Source organism: Morone saxatilis, unplaced genomic scaffold (genome assembly GCF_004916995.1).
Source record: "Morone saxatilis isolate NCDOM2014 unplaced genomic scaffold, NCSU_SB_2.0 Contig17, whole genome shotgun sequence".
NCBI classification, from domain to species: domain Eukaryota; kingdom Metazoa; phylum Chordata; class Actinopteri; family Moronidae; genus Morone; species Morone saxatilis.
In genome coordinates, this window is record NW_023339729.1 from 12,748,951 (window position 1) to 12,763,653 (window position 14,703).

General features: G+C 40.0%; 2 protein-coding genes across 2 annotated transcripts; both read left to right on the forward strand.

The window, feature by feature from the left end:
• Nucleotides 1-455: 455 nt before the first annotated feature.
• Nucleotides 456-10,509, forward strand: gga3a (golgi associated, gamma adaptin ear containing, ARF binding protein 3a). Its single transcript, XM_035660523.1, has 17 exons — nt 456-530; nt 1,189-1,273; nt 1,468-1,543; nt 1,641-1,739; nt 1,837-1,960; nt 2,176-2,279; nt 3,171-3,251; nt 3,413-3,550; nt 3,931-4,012; nt 4,280-4,405; nt 5,392-5,601; nt 5,959-6,032; nt 6,115-6,482; nt 7,215-7,492; nt 8,434-8,603; nt 8,724-8,834; nt 9,046-10,509. The coding sequence occupies exons 1-17, from the start codon at nt 494-496 to the stop codon at nt 9,154-9,156; spliced, it is 2,274 nt and encodes a 757-aa protein (XP_035516416.1). The 5' UTR covers nt 456-493; the 3' UTR covers nt 9,157-10,509.
• A 309-nt stretch (nt 10,510-10,818) lies between these two features.
• On the forward strand, nt 10,819-14,228 carry LOC118327611 (small ubiquitin-related modifier 2-like). Its single transcript, XM_035661033.1, has 4 exons — nt 10,819-10,967; nt 11,926-12,057; nt 12,469-12,540; nt 13,751-14,228. The coding sequence occupies exons 1-4, from the start codon at nt 10,833-10,835 to the stop codon at nt 13,814-13,816; spliced, it is 405 nt and encodes a 134-aa protein (XP_035516926.1). The 5' UTR covers nt 10,819-10,832; the 3' UTR covers nt 13,817-14,228.
• The last annotated feature ends 475 nt before the right edge of the window (nt 14,229-14,703 follow it).

The window sequence follows — 14,703 nt, forward strand, 5'->3', positions numbered from 1 at the left end:
AGAACTACAAACATGGCTGGACCGTTCTCTTATTTACTGTACAAACTGTACAAACAAGTTTGATAGAAGCGCAGCCACCTCTGCTCGAAGAATGCTTATGGGTGTAGCCGGTAGCCATCTCATAACTGTCCAATGTTACATTATATTCATGTGTTATCCACCATCAGTTTTTATCTCCACCAACTCATCTTTAGCTTTTGAAATCAAGCAAAACAGAAGGGCAATTGGTGAAGCAGCAGCAGACTGAAAAGAGGGATTGTCCATTATGCTTGTAGCTAATTGTGTATATGACACCACAGAAATATGATATTGGCATCAAAACGTATGACATTGTTCATACCGGCATATATCGGTAATGAACAAAATTCAGGCTTTACCCTGTGATAAAAAAAAATGTCAGTGGGTCATGAATGAACTAAAGTCCGGTAACTCCCATTTTTTCGAGAGCCCGTGAAGGCAGCACGAGTCACGCGTTGTTTGCCTCAGTGCAAATATGGCGGATGATGGAGAGTCGCTGGAGTCCTGGCTTAGTAAGTTCATACTTTAACTCCTTTTTCGTGTTATTTATTCACATTAGAAGCGCACACTTATGTGCTGCATAACCGTATGTGTCCGAAACGTTATTTGGACTCACATGACACTGCTGAATGTGTAAAGTATGGAGGTAAATCGTCTGTGTTGTCAGAAAGTGGCTAACACAGACAGCTGCTGGCAACTAATAGCTGTCGCTAGCCAAAATCAGCTCTGATGTTTGGTCTACCCTAACAGTCGGCATGTTGAATTGCAAAAATGTGGTTATTCTTTTCTACTAGTTTGCGACAATCCGCCTTTTGTACTTGCTCCCTGGAGCTAAAGACGGTTGTTGTAAACCCCTTCAGGCTTTAACTTAATCCAAGTTCAAACAAGACTTGCTACAGCAACAGCAAACTGGACCAGAGAAGTGCCTAAAGATTATTCATAACGTAAGATAAGGCTGAAAAAGTCTGACAACAGCTGTCTGGGTTGTCTGTAAGCTGATCCCGGGAGGGATATGGCTTGATACTCGAGGGTCGATTTAATGTATCACAGAGATCCAACCTTCATTAGCTTCCCAGGGACAGGATAGCCTGCTTACCTAAGGAGAATCTGGTGACTAAATGTGTGTCAGGGCTGCATGTTCATAAGAGATGATATCCTTCTCTATTTCAGACAAAGCCACCAACCCCTCCAACAGACAGGAAGACTGGGAGTATATAATGGGATTCTGTGACCAAGTCAATAAGGAGCTCGAAGGGTATGGTCACATTGTTTCAATAAACCCACGCTCACCCATAACATTGAATCACACCCATCTAATGTTGCTCATGTGTGCCCTCATTGTGGTGAACACATGGACCTTATTATAAAGCCTGTTATAACCCTGACTCTGGATTTTTCCTTTTGTAATTGAGTTTGTATTGCTTTGTTTCTTCCTGTCATATTTTTCAGCCCACAGATATCCGTTAGACTGTTGGCTCACAAGATTCAGTCCCCTCAGGAATGGGAGGCGATACAAGCATTAACGGTCTGTAGTGTGATCATTTCACTGGGTTTTTCCTTCTGACGTCCTTTAACATAACATAACAGTTTGATATTTATGTCAGCTTGTTTTCCTTTCGTAGGTTCTTGAGGCTTGTATGAAGAACTGCGGGCAAAGGTTTCACAACGAAGTTGGGAAATTTAGGTTTTTAAATGAGTTAATTAAGGTTGTTTCACCCAAGGTAAGTCATATAAATGCCCCAACCTCAGCTGATGGGGATATGTTTCCTTGAATTGATGTTTGGTGTCATTCTAAGCTGTGCGTCTGTTATTTTTCAGTATCTAGGAGACAAAGTGTCAGAGGGAGTAAAGATAAAAGTGATTGAGATGCTGTACAGTTGGACTGTGTCTCTACCGGATGAAGCAAAGATCTGTGAAGCATATCAGATGTTGAAGTCACAGGGTAAGACGCCAATCACTTAAAAACTGTTCCAACGTACTTCAACGAAATAACACAGTAAAACAAGTTGAATGCATAACTGAGACGTCCAAAAATAAAACACTAGACAGTTGATGATGACTTTGTTGTGCTTGTGAATCTTTTTAAGGTAATTTTGTCGCATTGAAGTCCCGAAACTGTCATTTCCACAGTAATAGCTGTTGCCATTTTTATTTCAGGTATTGTTGTAGTTGACCCAGAAATCCCTCTTGATGCCACATTAATACCATCACCTTCTCCGCGACCAAAGAATCCTGTGTTTGATGACGAGAAGAAGAGCAAGGTGAAAAGAATTATTTTGGGATCTGACTGATAATCATAACTCAGAGATTAAAGATTTTTTTAATTAATAATTAAAGATACAGATTTTCAGTTAAGTGTTTTTTTTTTGGCATGGCATATAGAATAACCCTACCTTACTATTACCCATGTACTATATATAACACCTTTAACAATATTTTCCCCTTATTTCGCTTTCTTGCTGAGCGTTTGAAGAGAAGATCAATGCCACTCTCATATCTGTCTATTAAGTATGAAGCTACAGGCAGGAGATGCCCAATTTAGCTGCAGGAAGTCACTGCCCCCGGCTGGTTGTTTTTGTAGGGATTAAACAAGCCAGATTTAACTGGTGCTTTTTTTTTAACCTTTGGATAGAGCCAGGGTAGCTGTTACCCCTTGTTTCTGGTCTTTATGCTAAGCTCAAATAACCGTATCTGGGCTGTAGCTTCGCATTTAACAGATAGATATGAGAGTGGTAACAAGAAAGCAAATAAGCATATTGCCCAAAATGTTGAACTATTGCTTTAATTGTTCTGTATGGATGCAGCCACATAATCACACAATTAACCAGTAAAACCAGTATTTCAAAGCAATATACTTTCATGTTTTCTTTAATTCTTTACTAAGAGTTTTATTGTATAACCTTCTTGCTACATACTGTAGAAAAGTTTGAAAGGATCAAAACTGAGCTGCTCTTGTTTTTTTTTCTACCTCATTGGTTGCCAAAACAGGTTGCGACTGCATGTTTACTTTGTGTTGACTGCAGTTGATCTATGGATGAAGTTTGTTTTTCCAGGGTCTGTGAGCGAGTATGGCTTTACTGCTTGTGTCTGGGTAATCTGTGGGAAACGAGCTCGAGTGTTTGCTCACTGATGCCCCTGTCGTGTCTCTGCAGAGATTGTCAGAGCTGCTGAAGAGCAAAAAGCCTGAAGATCTGCAAGAGGCCAATCGGCTCATCAAGAACATGGTCAAGGAGGTGCGTCAGCGTCAAAGTGAAATATTCTGTTTGTGTTTTTATTCCTCCTGAGTTCTGTTGACTTTCATGTAGAGAAATGAGAACTTACTGCACACATTTCTCAGTTCTCATCTCAATGCGTGTGTTTATACTGACAGTCAAGTGTGGGTTTTTTTCTCCAGGACGAGGTAAGAACACAGAAAGCGACAAAGCAAAAAAGCACACTGGAGGCAGTCAACAACAGCGTCAAACTCCTTAATGAGATGCTGGCTCACTTCAGCCCCGAAGAATCCACGGACGGAGACAAGGAGCTCATTAGGGTTCGTTTAAGGCTCAGCTGACCTTTTGAAACAACTTAACTTATTTGGCATTAATTGACATTCCTGCAAACACTGTTATAATAGTACAAACCTTGCTCCTCCTTAAAGCCCCAAAGCAGTGCAAAGTAATGTACTGCTGTTTAATTTAACCTTGCAGGAAACAATGAACATACCTTAATTCTGAGACAAACCAGTCCTTTCATTAGGTGTCAGGTATCTGAGGTGATAGCATTCTCTGCAGAGGTGTAACTATAGCATACATTGCTACAATATTGTAGTCTGTATGAAAAACACTTTTCTTTTTATATCTTAGGGTGTTGAATTTTCTGAATAATATTTAAGATGTGAACATTCAGTCATTTTTTCCATTATTTTTCCAGGAGCTGTATGGTGATTGTGACAAGCTCAGGCAAACAGTGTTTCAGCTCGCCACTGAGACGGAGGATAATGACAACAGCTTGGGTAAGAAGTCCTGTAATTTGTTCCCTATTGATTCTGATGACGTACTCTCGCTATCCTAATTCAAGTTTAAACGGGTTGAGTCATGATTTAAGAGACATCTTGTGCTGATGTAAGACCAGCATCCTATCAGGCCAGAATAATAAAAGAACATTATGCTTACACAATTCCTAAATTTAGCAAACATGGTGGGATTTTTTGTTGTTGTTGTTGTTGTTGTCTCAAAAATAAACCTCAGTTGTCTTTCACCTTTTAAAATTCACTCATCAGGAGACATCCTGCAGGCCAGTGATGACCTCTCCCATGTTATTAATTCCTGTAAGAAGATTGTGGAAGGACTGACCATCAATGGAGAGACTGTAGAAGCACAACAAACTCAGTCATCAGCCAGACAAGGTACATTTCAACTCTGTACAGCATGACAGTAATAATTATTCCATTTGGCAATGCAGTTTCTGCCATTTTTCATAAACGCTTCTATTTTGAGTCCCTCACAACTGATTAATAGACAACGGCCAGTCATGTAACCGTAATAAAACCTCATAGACCGTGTTTGAAAATATGTGGCAATGTGCAAAGAACACATCAGCCTAATAAAAAGTCTGAACATGAAAACATTCTTAAAGAGCCTGACCAATGAATATACTGCTTTGTCAAACCAGAAAGTCAACAGTGTAGAGTGAGTCAGAATTGTTGTTGTGCCTGGAGGTAACAAAGTAAGTAACTAATTAAATCATTGTTTTTTTTTAAGGAATATTTATGGATGTCATACACAAGGACCACAATAACAAATCACAAGTCAAAACAAGCCTTTGCTGCTGTTTTGAGATACTGCACCCACAAATATGTTAAGCTGCAAAAAGACTACAAAACAATGAATACAAAATGATTTTTTTCCTCCTAACAATGTCTGATTATCAGCAGCTGGGTTTCATGGAACATTTTTCTGACTAGGTGAGACGTTTCTCGTAAGAAATTATGCAAAAGTACAATTATATAGTTATAATAATAATAGTTCTCGATGATCTCTCTGTGATCATCTTGAGCAACTTGGACAGTGTTCCTGGAACCAACATACAGAAGCTCTTGAGTTTGTCAAATGTTGCTCTTTGATTTTTCTCACAGCAGTATTATGATGTGGCAGTTCCCAGCAGTAGAGAGGGAAAAAAAGCTCTCCCCTCCCCCCAATAAAATAACATGCAAAAAAACTAACTAGTCTGCATGGCTAGGCCACTAGGGATAAGTTGGAAAACCTCTGTATATGTTTGTGTGGAAGTTTGGGCGAGCTGACCCTTTTAAATTTTGCACAGACAGTATTACCTGAATATACTATCAAATACATATTTGTTTTCTTACTGCCTGTGTTTTTCTCCATTTGACAGGCCGCACAAACCAATCAGAGATTCTGATTGATCTTGTGGGTCTGGACATCCAAAGTGTCTCTCTACCAGAGCAGCAGCAGCCGCCGACATCTTCTCTGTCTATTCCCGCTGACCTGCTGTGTGGATCTGCTGCCACAGACGCTCAGTCGCCCAGTCCCAGTGCTCACTCTGCAGCACTCTCCCTGCTGGATGAAGAGCTACTATCTTTAGGTAAAATCCAATTTAATGAAGTTGATTTTTCTTGCCAATATTAGACGTTAAAGGTTAACTTCAGTATTTTTCAACCAGGACCACCCTGTAGTGCTTGCTTTTGCTACTGACCCGCTCAGAGGGTTATTAAAAGTGCCTGGCAACAGTAAAGTCAAGATCGCAGCATATAATAATAATTCATATATATATATATGAATAAGAAGAATCTAAACCAGCCCACAATGATTACCTTGTAGCTCATTTCATGGTTCTTGTCCCCCATACGGTCTGGGTTGAAAAATACTGAGGTTACCCTTTAAGTGTTGTTTGTTTACATGCAGATGTGACATGTTTTGACACATTTGTTTTCATTCACAGGCCTCAATGAACCTGTACCTGTTCCAAGTAAATCCACACATGTAAACCTGAGCAATCCTTTGCCATCTTTACAGGTATTTAAATTAAATGCAATAATTTATACTGATGCCAAGTATTATCTTATGAGTAATGTCAGTTTTCTACCTTGTATTCCAGGATTCCAGTCAAGATTTGGATCTTTTTAACACCACTTCACCTTTGGTTCCTGCATTCTCTACATCTTCGCTTTTTCCAGATGCCCTCTCTGTGACTGGTGCTCCAGTTACCCTAACCAAGTCTTCTACAACTGCCTCTGCCTTGAGCTTCCCTGGCCCTGTCTTCTCCACACCTCCGGTTTCTACAGAATCAATCTCAACGCAGTCCCTCAATTCAATATTGACCACGGTCTCAGCTGCACTTCCTCAGTCATTCAGCATGACCTCACCCGTACCATCAGCCACCCCTGTTGCTCCACAACAGCCTTCAGCGTCTCTCAGTAACAATGTGCAAGATCTCGCCTTGCTGGATCTGGGCAGTCCTAAAACGTAAGTAATACTTGCGCCGCGAGGTAAAACGGGTGGAAATATGGATCGGTGCTGATCTTTGTGTATAATATTTTGGATGCTGCTGGATTATGTTTTTAGATTATTTCAGTAAATTATGCATTTCTTTTAAAAATTACAGTGATTGCAGGTGTCTAAGCACTGAAGTTTAAAGGCACTTCTGCCCACTGAGCACTGAACAGTGATTTGTTTTTTTCTGCCATATGACATTTCAAGTGCCTCACAAGCACTCCAATGGCAGATTGATCTGCAGAATTCCATTAACTTTTGATAAAAGTAATCTGTAGGTAATCCTGCAGCCACTTAAAGCACAGGGTTTTGAGTACTGTAACTAAGCAACGTCGCTCAAAGTAGATGGTGAATGTTTTTTTTTAGAATACTGTCTAAATTAGATTTCAAACCTCAGAGCATGTTTGTACTGTCATGATTTAATAAAAATTCAGTTTGTGACTGATCATTTTTAAAGCGGTAGTGCTACCACTCATTTGTTGTGGTTGAGGTTTTCTTTTGATTTAGTGTGAAACCAAACGCATTCCACTAATAACTACAAAACCTGACTGCACAGTGCTTGTTTTAAAATGTCAGGTAGCATTTTTTTCATTCTACGTCATCTTGTTATCAATGTATATGTCTGTCATTACAAGTTTAAGCTTTATGTGAACCTGTAATGTCGACAAATAAATGTTGACAAAGAAACTTCAATTATATACACAGTACACCCAGTGCGATGGACTTTGGCAGCATGGTGGTCAAGAGCGAGGACATGCTAGCTCCTGCTGCGCTGTCTTCCAGTCTTGGTGTCACCTCCACTTCACTACTCCTAGGAGGGATGCAAGAAGGGTCCACTCCTCTTCCTGCCAAGAGTCAGGCAGATGACAGTCCTCTGTTACGCTCCCTGTCCCCCATCCTCCCTTTGAGCCAGGCCAGTCCAGGCATGGGACAAGAGGTGTCCCTGGCCAATGTCTTTGTCCCTTTGGAAACCATTAAGCCAAGTGAGTTCCATGAAATAGGCTCTCTGTTTTTGTTTGTGTGCTTTATGAGGATGTCAGGTGATTTTATTAATAATTTTATGTAGGAAAATGTTGATAAACAGATATTTGATATAAAGATTTTGATATTTGAGACAAATTTATTCATGTCATTTTTATCGACCTGTAATTTAAGTGAATGAACTGTAAAGAAATAGGATCAATTATGTTTTTTGTGATGATGATTTCACTGAAAAGGCCAAACCTTTGGTTTTGTAAAAGGTTGCAAGATCTCCCTCCATGCAGTTAGCACTGGAGCAGGGCAGACATACTGTAGAGGACAATTATTCTCATTTGATGAAAAATCTAATATAACAGATTATATTGTGCACAGATTACATAGCGTTTATAACAGTTCTACTACATGACAAGCAGGCTTTATATCCTCAAAAGTTAAAAATAGCAGGCATTATAGGGATATCAACCACAATGATTCTAGTAATTGGTTGCCATTTCAACAACAGCTTTATGCCTAATCTCTAAGCCTTGTTAACATACCCTGCAGAGTGGATAATCGCATTAGAGATAAATAAAAGCAGAGTGGAGAGTTCATGACTCTATAGTGCAGGTAATTATGTTACCGCCAGCAGTCGGGCAGAAAATAAAACCTTCCTCCATATTTAAGATTGATTGGTGGTTGGTAAATTCAACTTTAGACATTGCTGCCTCTTAGTGGTGACAGTGGGAAACTTGATAAAACTGGCAAAGACACTGGGTGATACTTGGTCTTGATTGTAAACATTTTTATTGTTGGCTGACAGTAATTATCAAAGCATGTGAAAAAGAAAGGACATGTCTTCTGTAGAGATTACATTAGGAGCAATAACAGTGGTGTGTTTGTGAAGACTACACAGCTAATTAGTGATTAGTAATCACCCTCCCCCCCTTTGTTTGCTGTATTTAAGGTCAAGTCTGTCCTGTGACGGCATATGACAAGAACGGGGTCCGCGTTCTGCTGCATTTCGCCACCGACTGTCCAGTGGGCAGACCTGATGTACTGGTGATGGTGGCATCCATGCTTAATACAGCCCCGCTGCCTGTCAGGAACATTGTTCTGCAGGCTGCTGTGCCCAAGGTGAAAGCTGCTGTGATATCACTATTACTGCACAGGATGCCACATAGTGATTTCGGCCGATAATTTAAGGTTGTTACTTGTGTTTAATGTACACTGATGTCTGTTCTGCTGATTCTACAGGTGATGAAAGTGAAACTGCAACCACCCTCAGGGACAGAGCTGGCTTCTTTTAACCCAATCCTTCCCCCTGCTGCCATCACTCAAGTCATGCTGCTTGCCAATCCTCTCAAGGTAGAGCTCTGCTTTTTTTGGTGTTCATACAACACTTGATTAATGCAATATGTAATGTATTAATTGATAGAGCACTTTCTTTTTTACCCATGTTTGAGGTCATACGTATTATTATATCCTATTTGAGGAGATAATGGTCGCCGACATTGACAATGCACAATGATGTTGTGAGTTCCAGCTGCCAATCTGAGTGTGTGCATGTGTTTTGCAGGAAAAGGTTCGGATGAGATACAAACTGACATTTACGCTGGGAGAGCAGTCACACACTGAAGTGGGGGAGGTGAATGAGTTCCCGCCCGCTGACAGATGGGGAGCTCTATAGCCCTGCACTAGACGCGACTTCTTTAACAATTGAGTTTGGCAGTGCAGCTCAGAGGTCAAGAGAGGGGGGCGTTACTGGAAGACTTTTAGAGAGAATCTGAAGAATATAATTTAAACTTTAATGAACTTTGAAGGATTTTGTTCTGCTTGTGGTGGCCCACTGAAGTAGCCAAATTCCTGTAGCGTACATCCAACTTAATCTTTACTACAGTGCCAGAGATAGTTGGTGTGGTGCAGTAACAAATGGTATGAAGTGGCTGAATGTCAAAGATGGTTATGTGGGGGAATTAATTGATAATGTTAAGTATTAAGTTATTACTGGGGTTTTTACTATTATTATACCATTTTGCTCTCTTTTTGATGTTCATATTTATTACTCCTCCCTCGGCAATGTCAGACCTGAATAGAGGATAGAGAATACTTGCACTTTTGGATGCCAGACAGTCTTAATATACAGCAAAAACACATGTTAAAGGAGATTGTGAAGCCAGGGTCATTTGAACATGTGACCATAACCTACATTTTACATGATTTGCTGCAGTGTTTTACGCTGAACACACTGGACTGGAGCAGACAAGAGCCCCTCTGTGGCTGAATGAGAGGCACTCACAGATCGGCTCATTAAGAATCGGTTACCCTCAGTTGACTTCCAGTATGCCCCACAATTGCTACTGAATACTGTTACTTGTCTTGACTCATATTCTTGTCATGCTTATTAGTACTTTTCAGTATTTATTGTCATGAGTGTATTATTATTATTTATTTTGGTTTGGGAGGACGGCATCAAATCTTTCAATCTCCTGTTTTGCAATTGACAGCTGCATTCTTTCTGCATACTCTTCTTATGATGGACATTAAGTATTGCAATAAGAAAGGCACAAACCAGTTATGTCTAAAAGGCTTTAATGTTACAAAATATTCAGACATGCATTTTATAAAATGTTACTTTTGTTTTTCTTTGGCAGAAAGGAATATTGTTAATGTTAATTAAATGTCACTGGTTTGCCCTTGCTCCTGCTGTTAGACCATGTTATGGGAACCAAGTTAATGGGGTGCTGTTATTTTCGGAGTCAACTGTAAATGTTTAGCTTGTGTGGGTTTCCTATAACAAACTTGCGAAATATTCAATTAGTAAAAATTTGGTGGTTAATTCAGAGCATTAGGCTCATCAAGAACAGACTTCTTTATTTTTGTTCTTCTGGGGCTATTAGTGCTATATGGGAGATTCTCTACATATTTCTTATAAAATTATTTATTTGTCTTAGATTGTTAAATAAACTTACCATTGCATATTTTTTGAAAAGCTATTTCTGTGCATGGGAAAATAAAGAATGAGATTGATCTATTTGTAAAATTTGTTTGCATATTATTGCTTCTTTTTTCAGTGTCCATTGACCAATATCAGTGCAATAATGCAATAATTACTGATGGATAATAAGGTAATAAGCTCCTCCTAGGTTTTGTTTGTAGTGGTAGTAACAATTGCTGTTACATAAATGTAGTGGAGTGAAAAAAAAAGCATCATTCCCGCATCTAAGTATAAATTAAGTTGGTATAAAATGGAAATACTCTAGTAAAGTAAGGGTACAGTGTCAAGATACAAATGTTTTTCATGTGTAAACCAACGTAGACTGTGTAAGGCTGCGTGAAGAGGATTCACTCCTGTGGTACAGTACAATGCAGCAGCGCTCCGTTGATCTGGCGCAGCTGTGCGCACTCCAGCCGACGCAAACTGGCGCTCCGGACAGCGCAGCCGCAGCAGAACAGGCGCCGACAGACACAGCAGCAGCCATGGCAGACGAAAAACCCAAGGTGAGGAGGGGACTTTGTAAGGGGGCTTCTTTCCAGTCTTTACCTCCGTGTGCGGTAATGGTACAGATAAAAAAGCCGCCTGTGAGACCAATTCATCAACGGGCCTATGTTTTCATTTTTTTTTACAGAGCCGGCTAACGGCACAGACCACACAGCTACCGCGTTAGCTAGAGAGCTAGCGGGTGTAGTTAGCATAATAAGCTAACTAAGCTAATGAGCCCAGACCCCGGCGGTACGAAAGAAATAAAAATGTCTGCTCCGTTTAAATACACCTAATCAACACCTCTCAAATGCCGCTGTCAGTATTGGTGACGTGTAACGGTATAGTGGATGCATGTCCAGGTAACTTTAGCAAGAACCGAAGAAAGGTGAGCAGCGTTTAGAGACAGCAGTGCACAACAGCATCGGGCCGAAATGAATAGTTCGACCGACAAAACCCGCTAAGTGTTAGTTGATATCATATGAAATCGTGTTAATTCCGCTCATTACCTGCACACCCAAGTGTCTCACGATCCGGGGATTGTTGATAACGTGCAGGTTGTAGTTTCCACCCCGACTGGGCCGTTCGGCTTTATTATAAGTTGTAGGCCATTGTCAATTGACTGTCTCAATGCTAATGGTAATGCTAACGTGAAGTTGTAATGTTGCCCATGTTCTGTGCTCAGTAACCACACCAGCCCTAAGATCTGAGCTCACCGCCAGATGTCAGACAGATGTAACGGCGGAAAACAAAACACTGTGCACATATGTGATGCGAACAATACAGTATACTTTGGCCATTAATCATTGCAGTACATCAATTTTGCGTCTGAGCCTGCCGTAAGTGGTTAAGTGGTTGGGGGATTACATGCATTACACATGCCCGAGGTCCCACTTCACCGAGCTTCTTGTGTTTCCTTGAATCTCTTTTGGAAAGTAACTTAACTCTCTGCAAACTTTGTGTTTTTCTGTCTTTCAGGAGGGAGTGAAGACGGAGAACAATGAGCACATCAACCTGAAGGTGGCGGGGCAGGATGGCTCAGTGGTGCAATTCAAGATCAAAAGGCACACTCCTCTCAGCAAACTGATGAAAGCTTATTGCGAACGGCAGGTGAGGCTGCTACACAATTACGTCTTTATGTTCACCGCAATGCTGGTGGCCTGAATAGATGCTAACTGGAGCCCGGGAACTCTGAATAGACCATAATTGCCTTACTGCTTACGCAATATTCTTGTGCATCCCATTTCAATAGATCATACTGTCATGAATTACTGCTATCAGGTTATTGAGACACACACGTCACAAATATCAAACCTTAATAAAACATTTTACGCCAGCTCACTTTTAATATTTTCAACTAGTTGTCATAGTTTTCTTGGATGAAATGAAGTGAGAGAGAAACGTGGATGCGAACCTGGGATTTTATTGTTATTATTAGTACCTTAACATTGAGGTCACCTGGGTGCCCTATAATGTTGATTTTCAATATTTAAACTTAATATTTCTTGTTCGTCCATGCAGGGGCTGACAATGAGACAAATACGATTTCGATTTGACGGTCAGCCCATCAATGAAACAGACACACCCTCGCAGGTAAGGCCGTGCACAACCACTTTTCGGTATCATGAATGAGAGACTGAATACTATCCTCACAGTGTTGCTACCTTGGACATTTGTGCGTGACTCAAATTTTACACTCCGTTTTTATGTTTTAAGCATGTGGTCAACAACACTTGAACAAAAGTTTAAGGTCAAAATTCTTGTGAAACCCAAACAGTGTTTTTCCTAACGTCTATCACTATCCACTATTTATATTTTGAGAGAGCAGTGAATCAGATAAATAAAACTTTTTTTCTTCCGATTTTTGCATGGTGGCTACATTCTTAAGCACAAATAAACATATCCACGCCACCGCATTGCCACGTCTCTTCGTCCTGTCTGCTGTGGCCGTTGCTCTGCTTCTGTGTGCAGCTCAGCCCGGCCCTTGGTCACACAGACCTGCAGCTCTTTATACAGCCATGACACAGAAGTAAAGCAGAAGAGAGAGTCAGAGAGAGCGATGCAACCTGGTTGCTAGGTTTTTATAGAGTCCCGACCTCATACCCTGTACATTGCCCAAAGGTTGATGCACGAAAATGTCCCAAAATTCAGGCAGATGGCAGTGTTTCTGCAGATACAGACAATGCCTCACACCTCTACTGGGTCATGATTAAAAGAGGGATTACTTTGTTTTTTTATGGGTGTACACATTATATTTAGGAAAATCTTACTCATTCTGCTTTTTTAAACTGATATTATAGACTGTCTTCAGGGTGGACACACTCTGCTGTTACCTATGTATGTAATGTGTTACAGTGCTGGTTGTATAGTAATAAAGGACAGACTTTACAAACATCATTAAGCAGATGTGAACAGATCAGGGTCCATGCTGCAGCTGTGCTGCCTCTTCACGTCCATAGAACACCTGCCCATCTATCTATTTTGTGATAACTGTTGAGCCAGCCTTTGACATTAGCACACCTAACAGTCAGTTTCAACACTTCCTAGGTGTCTTCACAGTAAACCAGTGGCTTCACAGTAAACCACTGCCTTCACATGAAAATGCAGTTAGACTGAAATACAAGCAGGAATTGTTAAGTTAGTCATTAGAAATTAAGCTGAACAGGAAACAGCAGTGTTGTCACTGAGTTTGACTCACAACTGTCAAATGGTGATATATAGGGCCATGGAAGTGCTACAGCAATTGTCATGTTTGTCACAGTAACTAGTTCAATAAAACTGACATTTGAACTTTTTCTTGCAGCTAGAAATGGAGGATGAAGATACAATCGACGTGTTCCAACAGCAAACTGGAGGCTCTTCTCTTTAAAGACTGTTTCCTACGAACATCCCTACCTCCCCTTTTCATCCCAACATGTCCAGTCTTCAGATGCTCATGACCAGTGTTGATACCATCCAGTGGAATACTTTTGCAAAATGCTCAAAGGCAGCAGCACAGTTGGTGTAGATAGATTTGATCACACTGTCATACGTATGTTAACATGTTTGAACTGTGCTGTGTAGACAGATGTTCTGTTTCCCCTGTAAGTTTTGAAAGAAAACTCCTTGGTCCTTTTTTTTTTTTTTTTTTTTTTTTTTTTGTCTTTTTTTTTATATACTTTGTCATTGAGGTTTTGATTCAGATGGAATTTTGTTATTGTTGTCAAGTAAGCTTGCGTTTTAAATTCACATCTGATGTTATGAAAATGTATTATTGGAATAAATTGAGTCTTTTTTTTAAATGTATGTCTATGTGGTTTGTTATATGGATACTTTTAGGACAGAGATTCTCAAATGTTTTTATGTCAAGTATATGCACATTAGACCACAAGCCCCTTAATTTGAAAGGTTTTTGAGGAATTTCCTCTGAGTATTTTATTATTTTTTAGTTTCAAGATGATAAAGTCTTCATAGTCAGAATTATCAAGTGGGATCACTATTTATTATGATCAATATAAACAGCCAGCCTTATTTTGTCTCTTGTCCAACTTCCAAAAAAATTTAAAAAGTTAAACCATTCTATTCCTCTTGCTGCAACCCCGTATTGGTTCCAAACCTTTGCTTTAGCAAACTAAACCAGCATTAAAAGAAGATGGTCAACTGCTTATCAAGACAGCGTATTTGGTTTCTTAGGCAACAGTAAACCGGAGATTTTGTGAGATTAATTTGTAATGCATTGTTCTAAATATCAGACTACAGTTGTATGCAAAAGTTTGG

Excerpts from the sequence above, each read along its gene's own strand:
- gga3a (XM_035660523.1), top strand. The coding sequence starts at position 494 with ATGGCGGATGATGGAGAGTCGCTGGAGTCCTGGCTTA. Across the intron at positions 1,740-1,836 it reads TTAAGGTTGTTTCACCCAAG|TATCTAGGAGACAAAGTGTC; the intron begins GTAAGTCATATA and ends GTTATTTTTCAG. Across the intron at positions 4,406-5,391 it reads TCAGTCATCAGCCAGACAAG|GCCGCACAAACCAATCAGAG; the intron begins GTACATTTCAAC and ends TCCATTTGACAG.
- LOC118327611 (XM_035661033.1), top strand. The coding sequence starts at position 10,833 with ATGCAGCAGCGCTCCGTTGATCTGGCGCAGCTGTGCGCACTCCAGCCG. Across the intron at positions 10,968-11,925 it reads TGGCAGACGAAAAACCCAAG|GAGGGAGTGAAGACGGAGAA; the intron begins GTGAGGAGGGGA and ends TCTGTCTTTCAG. Across the intron at positions 12,058-12,468 it reads AAGCTTATTGCGAACGGCAG|GGGCTGACAATGAGACAAAT; the intron begins GTGAGGCTGCTA and ends TCGTCCATGCAG.